A 27,787-nucleotide genomic window follows, 5' to 3' on the forward strand; every position below is an offset into this window, starting at 1 on the left:
TATTTCACTCTCTGTAATATTTTTTTAAAGTGCAGCTCATTCAGCGTTTTTCATTTCCTGGTTCGCTGTCTGTGAGAATTCTTCAATGTGATTGGCCACTTGGACAGCTTGATGAAGTCACTACAGCTCTTTGCTGGGGACTCCCATTACATGGCGTTACAATCAATTGTACATTGAGAAAATAAACTTCTCGCCACAGATCGCGAGATATCTGTGGGCAGCTTTCTTCGAGGTCAGTGGCAAGCATCTTAGCTTTGCCACTGATTACAAATTATGGCCCAATATTTTTGTGTTTATTTTTAAATATATTTGGGATTTCAAAAATTCTATCATGAAATGGTCTTGTAACTCATTATTGCACAGTTTGTTGAATGACAAAGATTAAGGGATGTTAATTTATATGTCTGTAATGATGTTTATTACTAACCACATTCCTAATTTAATATAATTATAAACGGTGAAGCATTGAATAATAACTACTAAAACAGGTTCTGAAAATTCGGAAAACGTTTTCATTTACTCTTCACTAAATGCATTTTAAAATTTTCCATTTCTTTTCAGTATGCAAAGGAGGCAATGGGAGTAGTGAGAGTGATGCTGAATGGCTCGGTTTCTGATGGAGCTTTTCCAAAAAATGGGTAAGAGAAAGGGTGTTATAAGTCTGTCAGAAATGTTCTGTGAAAATTTATCTGATTTTCAACTGTCCATTGAACAAATTAAATGCATCAGTTAGAACTTCTGTTCCTCTGGGGCAGAGATCAGGCATCCCAGTACCTGAGGGTCCCGAAATTAGGGCAGAACCCGTCTATTTGGGTTTCAGTACCTTAATTGCTACACATAATTTCTGATGGAGGTGATCATAAACAGTTCCTACACCTTAAGGTCGGTTTTGGGTGTGTTTCAGGGGATTCATAGGCTCACCCAGAAATCACACCAGATGCGGCCAATTGTATATATGCCTGCAGGGATTGAGTGCTGTTTGAACCTGGGGCCTACTGCCCAGGGAACAGGTAATGAGCTTCTTTAACTGCATTGCCAGATCAGCCTGTGTTGTCCTCCCACAGGGCAGCAAATACTGCTCCAATGGGTGGGTTCCCACTCATCACATTGTTGCTGCTCCCAGCTCGGCAGAAAATACTGCTCCCCATGTCCAACCCATTTACCAGTCCCCCTCTCTCCATCCCACCTTAGCCCCAATCCTCCCCCAAGCCCCAGTCGCCCCAACCCCCCATCTACTACTAGGGTTGCCACTCTGGTTGGAAGCATTCCTGGAGGTTTGATCAAGTGATGTTCTGATCACATGATGTTCTGACCACGTGACATCTACAAATATATTGTATTTAGCTTCTAAAGGTTGGGCCCCCTGTAGTTGAGTATCTTTGCTTGTGGTTTCACGCCAGCAGCTGTTGTGAGAAATTCCAAGAACCAGGCGGCCACCCATGAGCAGGCGAAGAAGGGAAACCAAGGGCAGGGAAGGGGGGAAACCAAAGGAGGGAAAGTGATTTACAGAGGGGCAACCAGAGATGGGAGGAACTTTAATTCCACCATTAACTGATTCCATAGTAACTCACTGAAATTGCACTGATAATTGAATAGTAATACTGGTAACACTCAGATAACCCTTATAACCAACAGTAATACTCACTGATAATCTATATGTATCTGGTATTAATAGGTATAACGTCCTGATATCCTATCTGTAACCAGTAGTAATCCTATAGCCCACTGATATTCACCCTGAAACTACAACCAGAATCCCACTGCACTGCACAAGGTACGGACAGGCTCCCCAATCAATGCTGCTTTTAACAGGTTACATCTCTCTCCCTATCTTCTTAAACTGTTGGTTTGGATTAGGTTTTGTGTGAAGGTGACAAATCTGAACTGGGAACCTCAGTCAAAGCCGATCTGTACTTGGACTTCACGCGTCAAAACCAGGTGGCACTGACCTGAACCAAAGCAAGAGACTGCACAAAGGGCCGCATGCTCGGTGTTTGGGGCACTTCTCACAGGGGACAGTCTCCTAAATTCAGCTCAGCACCAACATTTCTAAACCAGTCTTGGCTCTGACTCAATAAGGAGAATTTTAATAGAATGAAATGACAGCACAGGAGGAGGCCATTCGACCCCCTGTGCCAGTCCTTGTGCTGGCACTCTCTCCTGTAACCCCGTTCCCCCAGTCCTTGTGCTGGCACTCTCTCCTGTAACCCCGTTCCCCCAGTCCTTGTGCTGGCACTCTCTCCTGTAACCCCGTTCCCCCAGTCCTTGTGCTGGCACTCTCTCCTGTAACCCCGTTCCCCCAGTCCTTGTGCTGGCACTCTCTCCTGTAACCCCGTTCCCCCAGTCCTTGTGCTGGCACTCTCTCCTGTAACCCCGTTCCCCCAGTCCTTGTGCTGGCACTCTCTCCTGTAACCCCGTTCCCCCAGTCCTTGTGCTGGCGCTCTCTCCTGTAACCCCGTTCCCCCAGGTCCTTTTATATTCCACCTTTTCAAATATTAACCCATTCATTTGTGGTGAAGGATCTCATGGTCTAATAGCCCACAGTTGAAGAACCTTCCTCCTCCCTTTCCCCTTGGTTCTTCCAGTGAGAATCTTTGGTCTCAATCCCCTAGTTCCCCATTCACCCACCAGTGGAAACAATTTTTCACTGTTCCACCTCATTTCCCCCAGGTATGCTGGATGGTCACCCACTTGGAGAGTGAAGAGGTTGGTGGTAGTCCTTGCACCTGACCTCCCTCAGATCAAAGGGTACGCAAACCTGTAGAAAGTTTCCAAATTGCTGCAAAATGTTGATTACACTTTCACAGCACCAGCTGGTCTTTCTATTCCTACAGTAGCATTCATACAGTGGTCGCAACCAGTAAAATGTGGCTTTCTTTGATAAGACAAGTATTACATTTGGAAGTTGAGCAAACTGAAGCAACCCCCCCCCCCCCCCTCCGATCTATATACAATGTTTTGAGTCCCAGTGTTGAATATGGAGTTACACAAGACCAGCTTGCTGGACTGGGTGACAGCCTCGTCAGTGTGGTGCTGATGCAGATAACACCAGGCACCAGTTTAAACAAAATAGATCAAAATATACAAACTATACTGAAAACTATATATTTTTTAACGTTTTCCTCCCTGCAGGTTTTTTGCTAAACATGAGCTTCCGAATTTGAGAAAAAGCAATATCTCTGAAATACAGATTTGGGTCATGGACAATATTGATGGACCTGATAGGTAAAGAAAATCTGTTGTCTCTAATACTTGTCAACAGAAATATATTTTTCAGCTAAAAAAAACAACATGGTATTATTTAGTTATCCCCAGTCTAAGCAATTTGATTTAATAGTTAAGTAAGGAATCGCTTTGGTATATTTTCCACTTGGTGCTGGTTTGGTATGAGTGGATTGGATCGAATGCCTGCTTGCCCTATTTTAATACAGGCAGTTAAATATTGCAGCCTATAATGTATTTAGAAATGGATAGGGGGTAACATATTGGCGTGGATAGAAGATTGGCTAGCTAACAGGAAACAGAGAGTAGGCATAAATGGGTCATTTTCTGATTGGCAAGATGTAACGAGTGGTGTGCCACAGGGATCAGTGCTGGGGCCTCAACTTTTTACAATTTATATAAATGACTTGGATGAAGGGACCGAAGGTATGGTTGCTAAATTTGCTGATGACACAAAGATAGGTAGGAAAGTAAATTGTGAAGAGGACATAAGGAGGCTACAAAGGGATATAGATAAGTTAAGTGAGTGGGCAAAGATCTGGCAAATGAAGCAAAATGTGGGAAAATGTGAAATTGTCCATTTTGGCAGGAAGAATAAAAAAAAAGCATATTATCTAAATGGTGAGAGATTGCAGAGCTCTGAGATGCAGAGGGATCTGGGTGTCCCAGTGCATGAATCACAAAAGATAGTATGCAGGTACAGCAAGTAATTAGGAAAGCTAATAGAATGTTATTATTTATTACGAGGGGAATTGAATACAAAAGTAGAGAGGTTATGCTTCAGTTATACACAGCATTGGTGAGACCACATCTGGAGTACTGTGTACAGTATTGGTCTCCTTATTTAAGGAAGGATGTAAATGCGTTGGAAGCAGTTCAGAGAAGGTTTACTAGACTAATACCTGGAATGGGCGGGTTGTCTTATGAGGAAAGGCTGGACAGGCTAGGTTTGTATCCGCTGGAGTTTAGAAGAATAAAAGGTGACTTGACTGAAACATAAAAGATCCTGAGGGGTCTTGACAGGGTGGATGTGGAGAGGATGTTTCCTCTTGTGGGAGAGTCTATAACTAGGGGTCACTGTTTAAAAATAAGGGGTCGCACATTTAAGACAGAGATGAGGAGAAACTTTTTCTCACAGAGGGTCGTGAGTCTTTGGAACTCTCTTCCTCAGAGGACGGTAGAAGCAGAGTCTTTGAATATTTTTAAGGCAGAGGTAGATAGATTGTTGATAAGCAAGGGGGTAGGCGCGAATGTGACGTAATCAGATCAGCCATAATCTTATTGAATGGCAGAGCAGGCTCGAGGGGCCGAGTGGCCTACACCTGCTCCTAATTTGTATGTTGGTATGATAGGGATGGAGGATGTGGTGGTAGGGTAGCTGTGTTTATCAGAAATACTATAAAGGCAATGGTAAGAAAGGACATAACTAACAGAGAAACCCAATCCAAATGATTGAGACAAAGGATAGGAAGGGATCGGTCACACTATTACAGGTATACTACAGATCACCAAATAGTGGAAGGGCAATAAAGGGAGAAGTATGCAGGCAAATATATGAAATGAGTAAATAACACAATCATAATAATGGGGGATTTGAACTACCTGCAGAAAACTGATAGTTGAGGGAGTGAAAGGAGAGAAACAGATGGATTTTTTACAGTGTATACAAGCCCAACAAGAGCGAAGTACTGCTAGACTTAGTAATGGGAAATGAACGAGAGCAGATACCAGCAGTAAATAGTACTGCGTACAGTTTTGGTCTCCATATTTAAGGAAGGATATACTTGCATTGGAGGCAGTGCAGAGAAGGTTCACGAGGTTGATTCCTGGGATGAAGGGGTTGATGTATGACAAAAGGTTGAGCAGGTTGGGCCGATATTCATTGGAGTTTAGAAGAATGAGAGGTGATCTTATGGAAACATATAAGATTCTGAGGGGGATTGACAGGGTGGATGCTGAGAGGATGTTTCCCCTCGTGGGGGAATCTACAACTAGGGGGCATAGTTTCAGAATAAGGGGTCACCCATTTAAGATGGAGATGAGGAGGAATTTCTTCTCTCAGAGGCTCGTGAATCTTTGGAATTCTCTACCCCAGAGATCTGTGGAGGCGGAGTCATTGAATATATTCAAGGCAGAGGTTGACAGATATTTGAACTACAGAGGAGTCAAGGGGTATGGGGAGCGAGCGGGAAAGTGGTGTTGAGGCCAAGATTGGATCAGCCATGATCTTATTGAATGGCGGAGCAGACCCGAGGGGCTGATTGGCCTACTCTTGCTCCTGTTTCTTATGTTTTTATGTTCTATGAGTTAGAGAACATCTAGGGAGCAGCAATCACAATATAATAAGTCTAAAGATAATGATTGAGAGATAAAGATAGTACAAAGACTAAAGTAATAGATTGGAGAAAAGTGAACTTTGAGGGAATGTGGATGGAGCTAAGGGAAGTAAACTGGAGGAAAAAATTGACAGACAAAGAAAGAAAGAACTATTATTTATATAGCACCTTTCATAACATCAGGACTTCCCAAAGTGCTTTTCAGCCAATGAAGTACTTCTGAAGTGTAGTCACTGTTGTGTACACAGCAAGGTGCCACAAACTGCATTGAAATAAATGACCAGATAATCTATTTAGTGATGTTGGTTGAGGAATAAATATTGGCCAGGACACCAGGGAGAACTCCCCTGCTCTTCTTTGAATAGTGCCATGTGATCTTTCACATCTACTTAAGAGGGCAGATGGGGCCTCAGTTTAACATCTCATCCAAAAGACGGCACCTCCGACAGTATTGCTCTGGAGTGTCAGCCTAGATTTTGTGCTCCAGATAACAGCAGTGACTAGTATTTAAAGGGGAGATAATAGCATTAAGGAGAAATATATTCCACTAAAAAATAAGAACAAACTAGCCAAGAATGAGATGCCATGAACAAATAAAGTGGTGAGGTTTTAATTGAATCTAAAACAAAAGGCATATGCAATGTACATAAAGAATAAAGGAGAGGATGACACAAGGGAATATGATGAGCTCAGAAAAGAGATTAACAAGATGAGAAGAAAGGAGACAAAATATGAAATGAAAATATCAAATAATATAAAAAGAAATAGTAAAGTTTCTATAGGCATATAAGTAACACAAGAGTTAAGATAGGGATAGGGTCGCTAATGGATAAACAAGATAAACTCACAGGAGATGATACTGAAATAGTAGGAATAATGAATGGATACTTTGCCTCAGTTTTCACTGAAGAGGCTACCAAAGAGAAAATAACAGCAGCAGAAGAAGTCAAGAGAGACATCACAACAGTTAAGATAGAAAGAAAGGAGACACTGGACAAACTAACCAAATTTAAGGAGGACAAGTCCCTGGGTCCAGAAGGATTGCACCTGCAGATAATCAAAAAATAAATTGGAGAGAGATAGCAGAGGCATTGGTATTCATCTATAAAAATGTAATCAGATAACAAAATGCAATCTAGAGATGATGAATATAATAGAAAAAAAAGTCAACATGGATTTCTAAAAGGAAGGTCATGTTTAACCAACATTATTTAATACTTTGAAGAAATAACAGAAAGAGTGGATGTGGTATACATGGACTTTCAGAAGGCCTTCGATAAGGTGCCACATGAGACTCATGGCAAAGGTCAGGGCATGTGGACTCGGGCCAGGTAGCAGATTGGAGTGAAAGATGGCTACAAAACAGAAAACTGAGGATAGGAAATAAGGGAAATTTTGCAAACTGGCAGAAAGTGGGAAGTGGTATCCCACAGGAATCCGTACTGGGACCACTGATGTTTACCATACATATAAATTATTTGAAATCAGAAGTAGGAGGTATAGCATCAAAATTAATAGTTGATACCTAATTGGGTGATATAGCTAATAATGTGGAGGACTGCACCAAAATACAGGAAAACATAGGAATTGCTTGACAAAATTAGACCATGGTTCATCTAGTTTGCCTTCTACCATCCTGGTAGATTCAGGATGGTAAAACAGACTTCTAAGCGTGGGCGGATCAATGGCAAAAGTAAATTCAATATAACAAAGTGTGAGGTGGTTCATTTTCATAGGAGGAATATGGAGGCCACTTATTCATTGGAAGGTAAGCAACATAAATGAGGTAGGGGAGAAAAGAAATCTGCAAAGACATTTGCAGTAAATGTAGAGCACTAAAAGTAGCAGATCAAGTTGATAAGAACAATTATCATAAAGCATTCAAACAAAATACTGGAGTACATTTCTAGAGGAATAGAAATCAAAAGCAGGGAGGTAATGTTAAATTTATATAGAACCTTGGTTAGACCATGAGTACTCAGTGCAGTTCTGGGGGGCAAATTGGATAAGGCCTGAAAACGGGCACGGGGATCGCAATGCGTGACCTGCCCGTGTCCATTGAAAGTAGTGCAGGCAGCACACAAAATTTGTGTTGCCTGCTTATTAACATGATTGCAGCGCTGGGACCAATGCAAAACATGCTGCTGGTTGGCTCAGTTCTCAACAGGGCGACCAATATCGTGGGGCGTCTAACTCTCTATTTAAAGGTTGCCTGCAGAGTTGAAAGGCTGTCTGCACTTAAAGGGGAGGTGCTTTATAAGAGTTCCATTCTGACTGCAACTGGAATTTAGCAATGTCTCAACAAAGCAGAGAAAAGGCACATTGGTTCTCCGATGCAGCAATTATGAAGGAGTTTGATTGAGTGGATGTGGACAAACTGTTTCCACTTGTGGGGGGAGTCCAAAATAAGGGGCATAAATATAAGATAGCCACTAACAGAACTAATAAAGAATTTGGGAGGAATTTCTTGACACAGTAGCTTGATACATACATGAGGGGGAAAGAAATACTGGTATACAGGAGTAGGGTGGTAGAAACGAAGCGAACAATGGAGAAGGAATGTAAGGGGTGGCATGCACCCAGTCAGCTTCACCTCTGACTGTCTTTTGAGCGGTTCGAATCGCTCCCACACCCCTGGGTTCTAGACACCAGAGTCAGGTACAGGCAGCGACACAGAAAATCGAGTAGACAAGTGGTTTGGTGTAAGAAAGCCAAAATTTTATTAAAAGAATAACAATCTTATGAAAATTACTGGTATGAAAATACAGGCATAAACAATTACACTTATATGGGAATGGGGAACACACGGCACATCGAGGGAAAACAATTACATTAACAATCCCTTTATCCTTAACCCCACCCCCTATCCCTAACTAGATTAAGCTATGAGGGGCCAGGAATTCATGCTCACCAATCCAAAACCAGTTGCTTTAATTGGGTTGGTTTTTAGGTCTGCTCTTGCTGCCCTTTGGGGTATCCCGTCGCCATGTGGTCTCAGGGCGCGGCGCTGGAGCTGTTGATGCGAAGCACCCTCCTTTTCCTCAGCTACCGTCGTCGTCGAGTCGCGATGGGTTTTCTTCTTCTTCTCCCTCAGGCGGTCGTCGGCGGTAATGTTACGGTTGGGCGTTGGTTGGCGGTTTTTACCGTCTAAAAGATTTTACTACCCATGCTTCAAATGCCAGTTTATTCGTCACGGGCACTGCTACCCATTCTTTGAATGCCAGCTTATTCGTCACAATGGGGTTTTACTGTCCATGCATGCAACGCCAACTTATTCACCAAACGCCAGCTTATAACTAGGTGTTTGGTTTTCCGCAATGCGTCTTTCGCTGCCCTTCTCTGCTCTTATCGGTTTACCTTCTCCTTCGTCTCGTCTCGTCTTGTCTGCCCGTTTGTGGCCTGTGTGTCCTGTGTGGTTTTGAACTCGGGTCTCGTTCTCCTCCCGCATTTGGCCCCGGTGTAATGGGCGTCCTTGGTTGTTGAGCGGTGCGGGGAGCGAGAAGAGAGCCCGCCACGAGGCCAGGGCACAAGAACGAGAGGCAGCAGCAAGAGCTAAGGGCAAGAGCCAAGAGCTAAGTGCGCGATTACCACCGATGGGCCTACAATTATACCCGTTCTTCAACTCCTTATCTGTGCGCCAAATCAGGTCGGTCCTTTTGTCTAACTCTTGGCGGGCTCATTTAAACTGATTACAGCCATTTATTTTAACGACTTGTGGAGTGGTTGTCTCCGGGTCTAATGGCCCCGATGTCCTGGTTGTTTGTCATGGATTAAACTTAATTGTCCCCATCCTGACTTGATGGCTACTGTGAGCTGTTACCAATTAAATATGCAGAAACCTAATGGCCTCGATTTTAGGCCCATTCTAGCTTGATTTGTTTCAAGGCGAATGAATGCATATTCTGTGTTTACTTTGGCTGTCTGTCTCCACAGGGTCCTTCTCACAGATTCCTGCATTTTCGTCTCCGGGCCTGCCTGTCTGCAGAGCCCTGCTTTAAAAATCCTGTCGGTTTTGGTCACGAGGTTACAGAAGCCATTTTGGGTACCCTGTTTTTAATAACTTGTCCAAACAGGGTCCCTTGATCCATAATTTCGGGGAGTGCGGGAATTTTGAGAACCCTAGACTTACAGGAAGGAGGGTGAATTAGAATCAAATTAGATACAGAAAAAGAAATAAAGAAAGGGAAAGAAAGATTGGATTAAGAGTGAGAGAAAAAGAGAAAGGACAAGTAAGAAAAATCATTTAAAAATTAAAAATTTCAAAACATCTAGCAACAATTAACTACCTGCAGGAGTGAGACTCCACAGTTTCAACTGTTCCCTTTCTGGGCTTCCAAGGTTGAGTGGCATTGCGTAAACATAAATTTTGTCATTAAAAGGGTCCTCACGTTGTGAAATACCAGCGGTGAATTTAATTCGTATTTACAGTGCAAATCCAGCAATTTCTTGAAACTTATGGGGAGGTTGACGGTGAGCTCCCATTTTTGCGAGGCGAGCGGCGTAAATCATCCAGCAGTTTGTGACCATTCACTACTCACGGCGTATCTCTTCCTCACCACAAATTGCTGTTTTTTTTACGCACTAATAACAGCATGCGTTGCGAACTTTCTGTTATTTTCCCAGCAAATTCTGGCCCAATGTTTTCACTGGAGACATAAAAAATGAGGGGAGACATAATCTAAGGCCTAGAAATTTGATCGCACCCAAAAATGAGCGCCTTGCACGTACCTGTTAGAGTTGTCTCAGGCAGCACGTAATATTCATGCTGTCTTTCATTATCATCACTCAGCCATGCAGCCAGCTACATTAAGTTAATATAGGAGAAGTACTCCTGAATACCCTCTGTGAATATGGCCTCCTGCGCAGTGCCTTTCTTCTCATTCCTCTTGTGGCAGCTGCTCCTGCTCTCTGCTGTCTTCTTTGCTGCTCCCCCTCATCCTCCAGCTCCAAAGGCAGATCTACGAGATCCACCCATGACTGCAGTAAAACTATTTATGCGATAGTGAACAACAGTGCAACAGCAGCAAAATCTTGCACTGCACAGACAAAGTGAACTATCCAGAGTGATAAAACAGACCAAGAAATGCCCAGAAGCTAACCAGCAACTAGTCTGTAACTTCTGTATGATCCCTTTAAATAGTGATGATGAGGGGTCTGTCCTGCCAGTTAGCACCACAAGTTGATGGGTGAGTTCAGCACATACTGAGTGAGGCACTGGGACATACCAAAATCAGAAAAAGGTCCTGCGAGAAGTGCAGGACACTCATTTAAATAAGATATTAATTACTTTAAATACTTCTGCCATGAGCTCCTGGTGCCAATGGTGAAGCCCAATCCAATATGGTGGGCGGCACATTTCTGGCTGGAAATATGCGAGAGCTTCCTGCCCACCATATTCGAGACTAAGGAGGCAGTTTAGCACGCAAAAAATGGACACGGTGCGATCAAATTGCTCGGTCATAGTCTTTAAAATGTGAATGTGTATTAGAAAATCATGTGGGCATTTTCCAAAGCTCTCACAGGGAGCAAGATATCTCATCGCAGGCAAAGACTCAGAAAGTCAATGGTGAAATTCTGCATTAATCACGTCTAAATTCAAGTTACTTCTATTATTCATTGTTAAATGTATGCAAATATTTATTTGTGCTGATAGAGAGATAATGTTGATGTAAGCAGTTTATTTAACATGGACTGTGAGTGTAGAACTAGAGGACACAGATACAAAAATAAAAAACTTCAATTTTGAATCTAGCTCCCAACCAACAAGTTACTCGCTTTTAAAAGGAGTTGGATGACTGACTGGGAATTAACTGTTTTTGATGGGAGTCTGTTCCGCACATTTATATGTTACGGAGAGGAAAGTAATTTCTTCTACTCTCTGACATTGCTGAGGATTTCTAATTTGGTACTCATGTATTCTAATTCTGTGATCACAGTTTAAATAACCTACTTAAATATAGTAAATAAAAACAGAAAATGCTGGAAATATTCAGCAAATCAGGCAGTATCTGTGGAGAGTAAAAGCGAGTTAATGGCCCTGAATTTGCGGTCAGCGGCGTAATTATGGTGTACGCCGCCGACCTCCAAACAAAATCCGCACTTACTTGGTGCAAGGCCCCAAATGAAAACTTGCTTTGAAATGCTGCGGAGTTGTGAGCAGCGTAGTGGCCCACTGACCCCAGAGGCGCAGTGTTGTGCATAAGAATACCTGGGATTACATGTGGCGGTGCTTCTTTCACTAGCCAATCAGGAAACCGAAATCTCCAAAGCCCGACATCAATCAAATTTTATATTAAATAGTGTGAATATTTATTTGACAAGTACAATACTTGGCTTTAAAAAGCACAGGGAATACTTTGGAGTAAGTACAGTTATTTACTGGAAGGCCCTGCAAGATTAAAAAAAAATTAAAACATCACATCCCTCAAACCGAGCCTTTACAGCTGCCTGGTAGGTTGATACACGGTGCTTTTATGTGTTCATTTTAAATTATTTATACATTTTTCTCAACCCCCATCCCCTTATGCTGAGCAAACAGGCTCCTGCGCCTGTTTGCACCAGCCTTAAAATTTTCTAGTGTAATTGCTGCGCAGTTGGTAGGCAATTAGCCCAACTTTTCACCAGCAATGAGGATTTGACAGTCGCAGCGGATAATCTTTCTAGTCGGAACTTGCCAGATCGCAAGTTCGGTATTTAGCGCATGTGCTGGAAATTCCGAACTTGCGGTCAATTACAAAGGTGGTACGATGGAGTAACCTGAAATGTTAACTCTGTTTCTCTCATCACAGATGCTGCCTGACCTGCTGAATATTTCCAGCATTTTCTCTTTTTATTTCAGATTTCCAGCATCCGCAGTATTTTGCTATTGTACTTAAATATAGTGTCTGCTCATTTCAGTTGTTTTAGTTTGTGGCATAAGGGTAGATTCTCGTGGCGAGATATCTCTCCCACCATGAGTGTGTATCAGAAAATCGAGTACGCACTGCCACAATTTTTCAATACATGCTCAGGGCAAACAAGGTATCTAATCACAGGTAAGGGCTCAAAAAAATCTACCCTATGGTGTGCAATGGTGACATTCTTTTTTAAGCAAGTCAAAGTTCAAGTTTCTTCTATTATTCATTGTTAAGTTTGTGCTAACATTTACTCTTTCTGATAGAGAGTCGTGTGAGACTGGCACTGTTAAAGAGTTTGAAGACGCCCTAAGTAAACAAGGTTTCAAGTACTCTTGCATAGACAATTGCAGGTACATTATTATTACTCAGCAGTAGCAGTTTTAGCTAGCTTGTGCTCCCAGAAAATGTCTTCACTTTTAATGAACTAGTTATTGATAAACATCATATTTAGAAAATCATATTATGATCCATTTAACTTGGCTCAATTCCTATTTACAAAAAGGCTCCTTAAGAGATGGTGGAGCTGGACTCTTAATAGGGGGCAGAAGCGTGGCAGGAAAGAACTTCTATCTGCTGCGTAAATCTCACCTGACCCGCAGCCCAAATCTTGCGGTAGGGGTCATTTGAATAATCTGGGTGGGTGACCTATGCCCGCGAGTCACAACAGAGGCACCCGTCCTGTATGCCACCAGAATCCTGGAGTGGCACACAGCTGCTCTCAGGGACGGAAGCTAGGTTCTTAGTGGGCTGAAGGAAAATATATGTAAAATAATCTTATGTCCCCTCAAGGAACTTTGGGCAATATTCTGAAGGTAATTGATCCCTCTGGCAGATCATTTGGATCCCTCAGGAATGGTTACCATTGCAAAATTTCATCTCCTGGGCCTTTTGCTGGCCCACAGTGGAATTCATGTCTGCTCTTAGTAGGTGTGGGATCCACTGGCCTCAGAGGGGTGCAATGGCTGGAATTCTCAGGAGATCCTGAGAATGCCCCCAGACACACCCTCAAAGTGCTCCTGGTGCATAAGTGTGGCGGGCAGAATATGTGTCTGCCCTGGAATTTGCAGAGTAAGTTAGATGTAATTGAAACCTAGTGGCACAGAAATTCCCTACCTTATCGCCACAAGTTAGCACCGCAATCCTGGTGAAAAATGGCGGCCGCCACTCTAATGCCCTTCTTTGGCATGGGACTTGGTGGCCGCCATTTTGGTGAGGGCATTAGCGCTGCCGACGGAGCGGCGCTGGCCCGGGAGATGCAAATATCGAGAGTGTGATGTCACACGCCGACTTAACATCACACTCTATGAACTTCAGCCTTAGCGCTGGGTCCTAAGCTTGCTCTGAAAAGCGATCATTCAGCAGACTGACAGAGATGCTATCAACACTTCTTAAAGGGACACACACATCTTTCAGGTAAGTTTGCATTTAAGCTTTTGGACTGGATTTTTTTATTTTATTGAAGTAGTGGCTTGGTGCAATACATGTTAAAAGTTTTTAAAGCGTGCATGGATTGCTGCTGGATGCTTGCAAGGTTTCGGATGGTAAAGGAAGGTCTATGAGAAGGCAGAAAATGCTGGAAATACTTAGCAGATCAGGCAGCATCCGTGGAAAGAGAATCAGAGTTCACATCTCGGGTTGAGACGCTGCCTGACTTGCTGAGTATTTCCAGCATTTTCTGCTTTTATTTCAGATTTCCATCAAGAGGAGGACGCATAAGGAAGAATGCAACCTAGACAACCACTTTCTGCCCGGGATATCTGGGATGGAATCATTCATCTGCTGTCCCAGTGACCACAACCTCAATTCCCCTTTCAACATTAGTCCCACACCTTGCCTTCCCTCTGTTACTGACCATCACAGCGTCCTCTTGGCCACAATGCTGAAATAAAAGCCACCACAAAGCAAACTTTCCAATCCAACTTTATATATCAATCCATCCAATGTGACATCAAGAAATCAACTCATCTCCCTTATGTATTCCCTTAGTGACTGTCTTCCGTCTGCCTTTGCCTATCCTACTGATGTCACACAATGGTACCCCAGTGGCTGCAGCATGGCTGGTGCTGGTTGACCTTGAGTTGCTGGTGGCTGGGAGTGTGAAATCGAATGACGGTGTTTCTTCTTCCTCCTTCCTCTTCCTCCTCCTTCTCCTTCTGAGGAGGAGGAAATTGAGTAGACTCTGCCTATATTCTCTGGAGTTTAGAAGAATGAGAGGTCATCTCATTGAAACATACAAGATTCTTACAGGGCTTGACAGGGTAGATGCAGGGAGGATGTTTCGCCTGGCTGGGGAGTCTAGAACCAGAGGTCACAGTCTCAGAATAAGGGGTCGGCCATTTAGGACTGAGATGAGGAGAAATTCCTTCACTCAGAGGGTGGTGAATCTTTGGAATTCTCTACCCCAGAGGGCTGTGGAGGCTCAGTCGTTGAGTATATTCAAGACAGAGATCGATAGATTTTTAATATTTTTAATATTAAGGGAATCAAGGGATATGGGGATAGTACAGGAAAGTGGAGTTGAGGTAGAAGATCAGCCATGGTCTTCTCGGCTCAAGGGGCCGAATGGTCTACTCCTGCTCCTATTTCTTATGTTCTCCTCCATCTCCTATTTCTTATGTTCGCCTCCATCTCATTCTTATTCTTATTCTTCTAATCCTTCTTATTATTAATCTCCTTCTGCTTCTCTGTCTCCTCCATCATCTTCCACCATCTCCTCTATCGCCATCTTTTGGGTGTGTGAAATGAGGAAGACACAAGGGTGGAGTTGTGGTGAGTGGAGGGCAGGGAAGCAAGGAGTGCATGCCAGAAGGAGGATAATGTATGAGGATACCAGCATCTTGTATCCTTTCAGCCTCGCCACTGGCCAAGGGCTCAGTTATGTCCCTGCCAAGAATGGCCTGCACCGTCTCCTCCAAGGGTGTAAGTACCACTCTATTAGATGCCTCTCAATCATCAGCAGAGTGATGAAAGAAGTCATCGATAGCATCATCGGGTGACACTTATCAATAACTGCTCACTATTGCTCAGTTCTGATGCTAAGAGAGCAACTCAACTCTTGACCTCCTTAAAGCCTTGATCCAGAAAAGGATACAAAAACTGAATGCCAAAGGACAGGTGAGTATCTGCCCTCAACATCCAGGTAGCATCCGACTGAGTATAACATGAAATAGCCCCAAGATCCATGGAAAACCCCTCCAATGGCTGGAATCATACCTGACACACAGGAAGCTGACTGTGGTTGTTGGAGACCAAGGGGGGGAAAATTGGCCTGCGCCCCCTTTGGAGTGCTAACTTCGCGTAGCGCCCTGAAAATGTTAGCACCCCCGCGCCCAAAATTCAATGGTAGTGCCCCAAGCAGGATGCGGGGCGCTACTGGAGGTGCACCCCCTCCCTCTTGGTGCACTCCCAAGGAATATCGTGGTACTGCAGGGCTCCCTCCCCTGATTAGAGGGGAGGGGCCTGGTGCAGCGTGCCAGGGAGCGGGGTGCCAGCAAAAGAGCCTGGCACTCGAAAGGAGTGCCAGGCTGATGGATTGTGGCCGGCACCCCGCAGCAAGAGGCCAGAGGGGGGCAGATGCTGGCAGGCGGCCCCAAAAAAATGGCCGCCCGGCACCTGCCCTTTAATTTATGCCGCCCCAGCTGCAAAGGTGTCCCCCTGACCCTGTTGGACATAGCGTCTGGTGGTAGGTCAGCAGACGTGAGCCAAGTTTGCGGCCGGGGCGCTGCGCACGGCGATGACGTCATTGCCGGATGCGCAGCGCCGCAGGGCGCTACTGGCTACCGCCGCCACTAACCTCACGCTGAATTGCGGGGGAGGCATTAGCGGCACCGTGCCCGGGTACTAGTTGCTTTGCTTTTGCTAGTTTTAGCCCTGATCCTTGTGAGCATGAATGCAAAACCACCCTCAATTCAACACAAACTGAGAGTAAATGGATTCTCCCATTCAGAAATGTTGGTGTGAAAAATCAGAAAATAATTACAGTGGGGCAGTAGGTTTTCTGAGGATAGAGGCCACAACATTTTGTTAGAGGCTGTGCTATATCTGACCTGGGAATACTTAATGCTGATACTGCATGCCCAAAATGAAAGGAATTGATCCATTGTTTGGTACCAACATCCCTCACCTGGATGACTACAAGAATTATCTTTTCTGATCTGTACATAAACCAGCAGCCCATGTTTGCAAGCTACAGCTATGTGTGCAACATGTTGCCACATGTAACACTGCAAATTGTGCGATTGGAGTTGGTCAGCATTTGATATGGTGACAGTTCCATGTTTAGCAGAACTGGAATAACAAAGCGACCATGGGTTTTGATGGATTTGATGATTTTTCAACAAACGAATCTGAGATAATACAGGAAATGTTTTCTAAATGATAAACAAAACATTCCCTTTATCTCATTGATAATGTTAAGCAAACACTAGAATGTATGGGGAATTAATTGAAGTTTCTGCAGCTGTTGCACTCTCTTTTGTTAAACAATTCCCTTTAATCACCAGCCTCCGGAGAAAAGGTGAATGCATTTACCTTCTTTACTTCGAGGGTAGGTTGTTCGAGTGATAGCCCATGGTGAGGTACCTCACACACTGTAAGTGCACTCAGAACACACATTTTCTTTCACTGAATTCAATGGATAGAAAATTGAATAAGTTATGCCACAATTCCCAATGCAAACTCAGCCAGCAAGGTATCTCATCACAAGCAAGGATTCAGAAAATCTAATGTCCAATCTTTTAAAAGTTAAACAGTGTCCCAACATGCCTGATCTCCTTATAGGAGGGGGTGGATCTTAGCAGTAGTAAGTGCAGGATTAGGGCAGGTATACAAATGAGGCAGGATTGAGCATTACCAGCTTTCCGCCTCAATTTCCCATGAAGCTGCAGTTGTCCTGGGGACTTCCAGATGGATAAGTAAAGTAGTTTCTAACCTCCTCTTCCCCCAGTATGCCTGCAGGTAGTCATGTGCTGTTGATTGCTGAGCACAAGATACTTACAGATCAGGAAGACTATTCGGCCCATCTTTATCCATCTATCCAGAAAGATCCGATTGCCCTCCATTGTAACATCTGATTGCTTCTTATGATTCCAGGGTTTTTGCCTCCACTACTTTTTCTGGAAGTTTATTCTACACATTGATCACTCTTTGTCGGAAGAAGAATTTCCTGATATCAGTCCAAAAATTACTTTTTACTAGTTTGAACTTGTGTCCCATTGTTCTAGAACATAAGAAATAGGAGCAGGAGTAGGCCATGCGCCGCCATTCAATAAGATTATGGCTGATCTACTCCTGCAGTGTAATTTAAAGTAATATTCTGGGTTCACCTTTTCTTTAGCCTTAACAATCTTATATACTTCTATTAGATTGCTTAATTTCCAGGTTAAAAAGTTCAAGTCTATCCAGTCTTCCTCATAGCTTAGATCCCTGAGTCTGAGGCTCTTCCCTGCCCTGCCTCCAGTGCTTCAGTGGCTCTCTTGTTTCTTTGAACCAGAACTGGATGTAATATTCAAAATGGGATCCGGTCAGAGAATTGCACAGTTTGATCATGATCTCCTTGACTTATATTCTACTGTTAGAGATTTAGAATAGAGGAAAGGAGAAAGCTGTGAGGCTGTGGAATTTACTCCCAGGGTTAGTGGTTGAGACAGAAACTATATCAACAATCAAGATTCGATTGGACAAAGCTGTTGAAGGAATATGGGAACAGGGTGGGTAAATGTGATTAGGAATATTTTCTCCTGTGGAGAGTAAACACTGACATGAACTGGTTGGACCTCCCATTTGAGTCTGTCTTAAAACCTGACAATAGTTTTTCTGGCATAAACAACACAAATGTTGGCTAATCCAGGCTTATCTGGAACTCAGTTAGTTTGAATTTTAGCATCTCATACCAATTTCTAATTTTCTTCTGCAAAATGAACAAAATTCGATTAAAAGAATGGGAAATTCTATTTCACCAGATTCACTGTAGTCATTTCCATTATGTAGCCACTATAATGGAGAGTAAGGCACGAATGAGCTGATTCCCAGATCCCGGTGAGGAGCGGCATTCGAAGGCAGCGCTGCTCGGTAAATTGTGGCCCCACAGTCCGAGTTTTGCATCCTTTGGCAAATCGAGGTTTGCACAGCCAAGATTTCTCAACCTGCGCTCTCTGCAAACACCAGTCCTCACCGGGAGCACCTGATCCGGGAATCACGTGTCAGTGAATTTTCTAATATGTATTTTCACTTTTTCTTTTTTACAGAGCTATTCGCCTCCTACAATGCGTGGACTCTCCAGACCATCCAGCCTGCAGTTGTGTTTAGCCAGAAAATCATTCCGATTAATGCGATAAACGTCTCCGCCTCATTTAACATCATTTCTCGGAGAGCTGACATTAATCACTTGTCTTGTGCTTTACATTAACGTAATTGCAAATAAAAATTGCATTTGAACTATCGTGCATGTTTGTTTAGCATTATCAAAATTCTGTAAAAAAAAAAGAATATATTGCCAACTTCCTTTCAAATCAAAATGAATTTTATTTAAGGGTGAATTCAGCAATCGGTGAGGTGAGAGTGACTGCCCATGACATCAAGACAGCATTTGACTGGGTGTGGCATCAAGGAGCCCTGGTAAAACTGAAGTCCATGGGAATCTGGGGGGAAAATGTTCCACTGGTTGGAATCATATCAAGCACAAAGGAAGATGGTTGTGGTGGTTGATGGTCAATCATCACAGCCCCAGGACATCACTGCAGGAGTTTCTCAGGGCAGTGTCCTAGACCCAACCATCTTCAGCTGCTTCATCAATGACCTTCCCTCCAACATAAGGTCAGAAATGGGGATTTTCACTGATGACTGCACAGTGTTCAGCACCATTTGCAATTCCACAGATAATGAAGCAGTCCATGCCCACATGCAACAAGACCTGGACGACGTTCAGGCTTGGGCTGATAAATGGCAGGTAACTTTTGCGCCACACAAGTGCCAGGCAATGACTATCTTCAACAAGCGAGAGTCTAACCACCTCCCCTTGACATTCAATGGCATTACCATCGCCGAATCCTGCACTATCAATGTCCTGGGGGTCACCATTAACCAGAAAATTAACTGGATCAGCCACATAAATACGGTGGCAACAAGAGCAGGTCAGAGGCTAGGTATTCTGCGGTGAGTGTCTCACCTCCTGACTCCCCAAAACCTTTCCACCATCTACAAGGCACAAGTAAGGAGTGTGATGGAATACTCTCTGCTTGCCTGGATGAGTGCAGCTCCAACAACACTCAAGAAGCTCGCCATCATTCAGGACAAAGCAGCCCGCTTGATTGGCACCCCATTCACCACCTTAAACATTCATTCTCTCCACCACCAGCACACCATGGCTGCAGTGTGTACCATCTGCAAGATGCACTGCAGCAACTCGCCAAGGCTTCTTCGACAGCACCTCCCAAACCCGCGACCTCTACCGCCTAGAAGGACAGGGGCAGCAGGCGAATGGGAACACCACCACCTCCAAGTCACACACCATCCTGACTTAGAAGTATATTGCCGTTCCTTCATCGTTGCTGGGTCAAAATCCTGGAATTCCCTCCTTAACCACATGGACTGCAGTGGTTCAAGAAGGTGGCTCACCACGACCTCAAGGGCAATTAGGGATGCACAATAAATGCTGGCCTTCCCAGTGATGCCCACATCCCATGAACGATCACTGATTATTACATATATATATTAGTCTCTAGCCTTTAACAAAATGTAAGCTTAAAAATAGAACTTAAAAAAAGCCCTTCCTCCACCAGTTGTTTTCTTCCACCCCTCTCCAGAAGGCATTCAATTAACTTCTCTCAACTTCTCCGTTAACCTGCTTTGTCCTCCTAAAGTCTTTTAAAACCGTCGTCATTGTTTGTCAAACCCCCTACTTTTGTGTCCTCAGCAAAAGAGGGATTTGTTGTTGCACCCTCGGTTACTGCTATTTCAACGTAGATGTAGGGCATTATGAGTCAATACCCATAAAATTAAGATGCTGAGACCACTTCCAGGAATGACTAACACCACTGAACCCAAGAAGGTATCTATGGCAGACCTGAATCTGTAACAAAAACAGGTAATGCTGGAAACGCTCAGCATGTCAGTTAGCATCTGTGGGGAGATATTGCCTGGCCTGCTGTTTCCCAGTTTTTATTTCAGATTTACAGTATCTCTGCAATATGCTGCTTCTCCCCCCACCCCTAAAAGTTGTAACGGTTACATTTATTCATAAATTGTGTAGACTGCCAATTTAGAGTTCAAAAATCAAATAAACACGTTCTTCCCCATATTTGGAAAGACAATTTGTTCAGCAATGCATTGAAATTTTCAATGGAAACAATATTTAATTCATAAATTCTACTCCTTCCACAATTGTAAATTCTACTGACAAACAGTTCCTTTTCAAGGCAGTAGACTAAAAATTAGAGAGCAAAACTACAAAAGTCCATGGAGCATTGATTCCACAAGTTCTGTCAGGGCTTGCTTCCCAGAACACCAGTAAATTCCTAGGGATTTGGATGATTTCATGAAGTTGAACTTTACATTTATGTGCTAAGAAAGGATGAGCCAAATATTCCCAACATGGTTAAGCATGATCATGATCCTACGATTTTGGCCTACATTGACACACAGCTAAGCAACATCACGATTTTAAATTCTCATCCTTGTTTTCAAACCCTTCCATGGCCTCGCTCCTCCCTATCTCTGTAATCTCCTCCAGCCCTACAAACCTGCAAGATATCTGCACTCCTCTAATTCTGGCATTTTGTGCATCCCTGATTTTAATCACTCTACCATTGGTGGCCGTGCCCTTAGCTGCCAAGGCCCTAAGCTCTGGAATTCTCTTCCTAAGTCTCTCCACCTCTCTTTCATCCTTTAAGATGCTCCTTAAACCTGACCTCTTTGACCAAGGTTTTGGTCACCTGCCCTAATTTCTCCTTATGTGGCTTGGTGTCAAATTTTGTTTGGTAACATTCATGTGAAGAGCCTTGGGACGTTTTACTATGTTAAAGGTGCTATATAAATACAAGTTGTTGTTAATGTTTCACTTGCCTACAAAGTGGTGTACACTACAAGAAACATACAACGGGATAGCCATTGAAGCATATAGATCAATTATTAACAGTGTTCAGCAGTTGTGTCAATACATGAATCACAGAAACCCCACAGTGCAGATAGAGGCCATTTCGGCCCATCGAGCCTGCACCGACACATATCCCACCCGATCCCCGTAACCCCTGCACCAACACATATCCCACCCTATCCCTGTAACCCCATGTATTTAATCCCCCTAACACTAAGGGTCAATTTATCATAGCCAATCAACCTAACCCGCACATCTTTGGACTGTGGGAGGAAACCGGAGCACCCGGAGGAAACCCACGCAAACACGGGGAGAATGTGCAAACTCCACACAGACAGTCACCCGAGGCCGGATTCGAACCCGGGTCCCTGGCGCTGTGAGGCAACAGTGCTAACCACTATGCCACCGTGCCGCCACATGCGAGCCCAGTTCAGGTTTTTACTGAATGATTTTCCTGCATAATGGAGCTTTGGGAGGCAAAAAAAATCCTGCTTTGATGACCAGGTCCCAGAAGCACTACTTGAAAAAGTGAGAGCGAGAAAGGAGAAAATAGATGATGAGGATGCCCATTTCGCATCTCCCAGAAGTGCACAAGGAGAAGGGAGCAGAGCCTTGGAAGGAGGTAGAAAATAAGAGCACAGCATTTTCCTGAGACTCGCCTACAAACACGCCTGAGCATAATGCAGAAAAAGATAGAGATTGCTGGGTGCCCATTGGAGGAAACCTTAGAAGAGTACCATGTGGAGGGAGTTGCAGTGCCATTTTTTTGCCCCTAGAACAGAGGAGCAGTGCTGGAATAAGGGTCAATGACAATACAAGGGCAGGCAAGGTAAGATACCAGTCACTATCCCTTTTCTTTGTTGGATACTAATAAATGGTTCACCCTCTAAAGTTAGTAGCTGTACAAATAACTGTTCACACTGCACTGTGGTTATGGGCTTCATTAACTCATGAATCTTACAAGAGCGGGTGTCTCATTTCATCATCATCTGCTGCATGCTCCACAATTTGGCCATCATGAGGGTCCAGCCCTTGCCACCAGGGATTGCGGGACTACCTCAGGAGGAGGAAGAGGGAGAGGAGGAGGACAAGGAGGAAGAGAAAGATGAGGAGGAGGAGGAACAGGAGCGAGAGAGGAGGCAGCCACTCAATTGGCTTTCCGGAAAGGAGATCCGTGACCACCTCATCAGACTGCCGTTCCAATAAATTAAACCCCAGATCCTCGTTGCTCACCACATCCCCATCCTTCCATCCCTGTCACAGGCCATTTCACATCACAAAGCTGAAATGAGGGACAGTACAAAATTATCCAAACTGAATTAATAAATTTATCAATAATCAGTGAACACGTATTTACAACAATATTAACTATTCACCCTTGTGCAATTCCTTAGTGCCTCTCATTACTGTGCCTTTGCCTACTCTAGTGCTCTTACGAAGTGTTGGTCCAGTGGCTGCAGCAGGGCTGGTGGAACACCACCTCAGCATAGACAGCAGCAGTCTGGGATGGCTGGATGACCGGCAGCAACAAGGGTAATGGAGGAGTGCTAGCGGTGGGAGCAGGAATGCTGTCATCCTGGGAAAGGACAACAGGTTCCTGCTCCACTGACCCACTGCCGCTCTCCTGGGGCAGCACCTCAGTATCCCTAGCAATCTGTTGCAGCTGCGACACTGTGAAAGCCCCGGTCGACAGTGGTAGAACCAGCCATGATGGCAGCAGTCAGAGCTTGTGTGGCATCAAGCTGAGACTGCATGAGAGCAGTCTGAGATTGAATAGCACCAACCATGGACTGCTGTACAGCACTAAGACGTTGCATCGCTTCCGCCTGTACTGCAATGGAAGCTGCCAGATCGCCCATCAAGTCTGGGTTGCCACGGTCTCTCTGGGAGTCTACCAACCTTTGCAGACTGGAAATGATGGGCTCCATGGTGTGCGCAGAGCTTTGTACAATGTTGGAGGCTGACTCCTCCACGCACATTACCATTGCCAGGCTCTCGGGCACCCTTGCCATTGCACCTATCATCTCCGTGTGCATGCCCATCACCCTTCTTCTAAAGGCCTCCCCATCGAGGTCCTCATCTGAGTCCTGTGCAGCAGAACTCATGCATGAACTCGCTCTCCGGGGAGCTGGCCCCGAGCTACCCTTTCTCCCGGCCTTGCTGCAGCCCGCTCATTCCCGGTGCATCACCCTGTGAAGATTCCACTACTATATTAGCCTCTAAAGAATGCATAGTGCCAGTTTCTGAGCTTGTGCCTGCGGGTGAGACATGCAGTAACGCGGTGTGTTCTTCCTCCTCCTCTTCTCCCGCCTCTCTCTCTCAACGGTGCCCTCAGGGACAAGCTGCTCAGCTGCTTGCTCATTATCTAAAAGCATAAAGGCATTATAGTCGGGTTAAGATGAGGGGAGGGAGGCAGGAAGGGAGAAATGCATGCATACAGCATTTTAGCTGGAAAGTGTGAAAGGTTTGTGGGGTGAGGGGGAAGTGGGCTGTGAGAAGAAGGAGTAGGGATGAACATACGGTTGTTGTCCCCAAGGGGTCAACATTGCCGGTGGCCACGGCGCCCACCACCTGGCGCCCAATAATCTCCAGCACTCTATTCTCCAGCGCAGACAGTGGTTGGGTGTCGGCTTGTCCCCTGCCTGTGTGCTCCTGCTCCCTCCTGTTGTGAGTCACTTTGGCCGGCAAGAGAAAGGAAAGTGTGTGGGTGAGTGTGGAGCAATGTGTTTGGGTGATATGCCTACCATAGTTGAATAGCTGTCATTGTGTGCAAGATGTGAGTGTTGGTAGCTAGAGATTGTTGGTGGGTGAGTGCTGCGGATATGGTGATTTGGCGAATCTGTGCAGACTGTGGTATGTAGCATTTGTTGAGGCATTGACTCACCCTGACCACCCGAGTGAGGTCGCTCAATTTCCTCCTGCACTGTGTGTGGGTCCTGGGGAACCTCCCTCCACAAGGTGCGGAAAATGCGGCGAGGGCCTCCTGCCACTTGCCGGATAGAGCACCCCGCTCCGTCTCTGCAGAGTGGACACCAACTCCTCCAATCCTTGGTCCAAAAATCTGCTGGCTCTCTCTCTAGGGCATGGATCTGCCATCATGAAACCTGCTTGAGTCGTCCGGCTCCTTGGGCTTGGTCTGCTCCTGCTTGCTGACACAGGTTCACAGCCAGCAGTGCTGAGAATGAGGTTCTGCAGCATTAATGAACCTCCCCTTTAAGAACTGCAAAGAGCCTGTGGCAATGATGACTTGCGATTAGACTGCACCTGATATTGGTTAGCGCTTTGAGTGTAGCACCACTGAACTAGGCCATTAGCGCTTGATTTAGCACTCCAATCCTTTCTTTGAGCGATGAGACTTAATTTTGCGTGCAGCGTGATTCGTTAGCGCATGGCACTAAATCTCAAACTTTTCTGAAGTTACCGCCCATTCCTGGGCTATAATGAATTTCTCTCCCCTTGTGTCTTAACACTTGCAATGCCAGATCCATCTGGACTACTGGGAACAGAGCATTAGCATGCTCACAAGGCAGCATGTGTCGTCCACTTTCGTAATATCGCCCGTCCTCACTCCTGCCTGATTTTGTTAGCTCCAGACTTGACTACTCCAATGCTCCACTGGCTGGCCTTGCATCTTCCACACTCCATAAACTTGAGCTCATCTAAAACTCTGCTGCCCGTGTCCTAACTCGCACCAAATCCTACTCACCCATCACTTCTTCTTCTTAGGCAGTCCCTCGGAACCGAGGATGACTTGCTTCCACATTAAAAATGAGCTCTCAGGTGACTGATGAGTCCAATGCGGGACCTACAGTCTCTGTCACAGGTGGGGCAGACGGTGGTTGAAGGGGCGGGTGGGTGGGGTGCTTGAGTTGACGTGCGCTCCTTGCGCTTGGCTTCTGCTTGCTCCCGGCGAAGAGACTCGAGGTGTTCGGCGCCTTCCCGGATGCTTCTCCTCCACTTTGTGCGGTCTTGGGCCAGGGATTCCCAGGTGTCGGTGGGGATGTTACACTTTTTCAAGGAGGCTTTGAGGGTGTCCTTGAAGCGTTTCCTCTGCCCACCTGGGGCTCTTTTGCCGTGCCGGAGCTCCGAGTAGAGCACTTGTTTTGGGAGTCTCGTATCGGGCATGCGGACAATGTGACCCGTCCATCGGAGCTGATTGAGCGTGGTCAGAGCTTCGATGCTGGGGATGTTGGCCTGAGCAAGAACACTGACGTTGGTGCGCCTATCCTGCCAATGGATTTGCAGGATCTTGCGGAGGCAGCGTTGGTAGTACCTCTCCAGTGCTTTGAGGTGCCTGCTGTACATGGTCCATGTCTCTGAGGCATACAGCAGGGCAGGTATCACTGCTGCCCTGTAGACCATGAGCTTAGTGCTGGGTTTGAGGACCTGGTCTTCAAACACTCTCTTCCTCAGGCGACCGAAGGCTGCACTGGCACACTGAAGGCGGTGTTGGACTTCGTCGTCGGCGTCTGCTCTTGTTGACAGTAGGCTCCCGAGGTATGGAAAGTGGTCCACGTTGTCCAAGGCCTTGTCGTGGATTTTGATAATCGGGGGGCAGCACTGTGTGGCGGGGGCAGGTTGGTAGAGGACCTGTGTCTTACGGATGTTTAGTGTAAGGCCCACGCTCTCGTATGCTTCGGTGAAGGTGCTTACGATGGTTTGGAGTTCGACCTCCGAGTGAGCGTAGACGCAAGCATCATCTGCATACTGTAATTCGACGACAGAGGATTGGACGACCTTGGATCTGGACTGGAGGCGATGGAGGTTGAATAGTTTCCCGTTTGTTCTGTAAATTAGCTCCACTCCAGTGGGGAGCTTACTGAGGGTGAGATGGAGCATTGCAGCAAGGAAGATCGAGAAAAGCGTTGGTGCGATGACACAGCCTTGCTTGACCCCGGTTCGTACGTGAATTGGGTCTGTGGTGGAACCGTTGATCTGGATCACGGCTTGCATGTCATCGTGAAGCAGGCGGAGGATAGTGACAAACTTTTGAGGGCAGCCGAATTTGAGGAGGACACTCCATAATCCCTCACGGTTGACAGTGTCGAAGGCCTTTGTGAGATCAAAGAAGGCCATGTACAGCGGTTGGTGCTGTTCCCTGCATTTCTCTTGTAATTGACGTGCGGTGAAGAGCATGTCCATTGTGCCCCTTAGTGGGCGGAATCCGCATTGCGACTCTGGGAGGAGCTCTTCGGCCACTGGGGGAAGGCGATTGAGGATTCTTGCGATGACTTTCCCTGTGGCAGATAGCAGGGAAACTCCTCTGTAATTACTGCAATCGGACTTGTCACCTTTCTTGAAGATGGTCACAATTACGGCATCACTACTGTGCTCGCTGACCTACATTGGCCCCTGGTCCACCGACTTTAAAATTCTCATCCTTGTGTTCAAAACCTTCCATGGTGTCATCCTTCCCTACCTCTGTAACCTCCTCCGGCCCTACAACCCTGCGAGAACTCTGAGTTCCTCCAACTCTGGCCTCTTATTCATACCCCTCTTCCTTCGCCCCACCATTGGCAGCCGTGCCTTCAGCCCTCTCGGCCCTAGATCTGGAATTCCCTCCCCAAACCTCTTCGCCTCCCCAAAAGCTCTCTCCTCCTTTATGATGCTTGATAAAACCAGCCTCTTTGACCAAGTGTCACCTGTCCTAATATCTCCTTCTTTGGAGATATTGTTGTCTGATTACATTCCTATGAAGCGCCTTGGGATGTTTTACTATATCAACAAAAGCTGTTGTTTTTCAAAGCGTTGGGAAAGCCAAGCAGCAAAAAGTGCTAATGGTGAAAATAACAAGAAGTGTGAGAGCAGACTCTGGGAAGACTGAGCTGTGTGGGAGCCAATTACTGCATGCTTTTTGTGTAACGCCTCCTCAAGAGCAATTAGGGATGGGCAATAAATGCTGACCTTGCCAGCGACACTCACATCCCAAATACGAATTAAAAAACCGCAGAAAACAAGATCAGGAATGTGAGTGCAGAAAAGAAGACATAAAAAGGTCCGTAGCAAAGCAAGAGGAAACACAAAAGCTGAGAACAGAGAAAGCAAGTGCACCCCAGAGCCAGGATAATAGTGAGAGGACAGCTCGGGGGTTTAAAGCAGTGTTAAAACTAAACTGGTGGACAGCGAGACCTGCTGAGAGTTAGTGAAGGGAGTGAGATAATGAGAGCTCAGGATCAAGAGTGAGACTGAGAACAGTTTAAAACTGAGACCTGCATCAAGAAAGCCCTGAGTGCAGGAATCAA

At 45.3% G+C, this 27,787-nt stretch overlaps 1 protein-coding gene across 1 annotated transcript in view; it reads left to right on the forward strand.

The window, feature by feature from the left end:
• The window catches only part of LOC147123095 (ADP-ribosyl cyclase/cyclic ADP-ribose hydrolase 2-like), a 137,698-nt gene extending 118,809 nt beyond the window's left edge, over positions 1-18,889 (forward strand). The window contains exons 5-8 of the mRNA XM_085966296.1: positions 562-638; positions 3,133-3,225; positions 12,718-12,804; positions 18,700-18,889. Of these exons, the coding sequence (XP_085822422.1) occupies positions 562-638; positions 3,133-3,225; positions 12,718-12,804; positions 18,700-18,760 (318 nt within the window). The 3' untranslated portion in view covers positions 18,761-18,889. The remainder of the gene's footprint in view (positions 1-561; positions 639-3,132; positions 3,226-12,717; positions 12,805-18,699) is intronic.
• The last annotated feature ends 8,898 nt before the right edge of the window (positions 18,890-27,787 follow it).

This window comes from Somniosus microcephalus, chromosome 2 (assembly GCF_052327205.1).
Source record: "Somniosus microcephalus isolate GS21.2 chromosome 2, FLI_Smic_1.0, whole genome shotgun sequence".
NCBI lineage: Eukaryota > Metazoa > Chordata > Chondrichthyes > Squaliformes > Somniosidae > Somniosus > Somniosus microcephalus.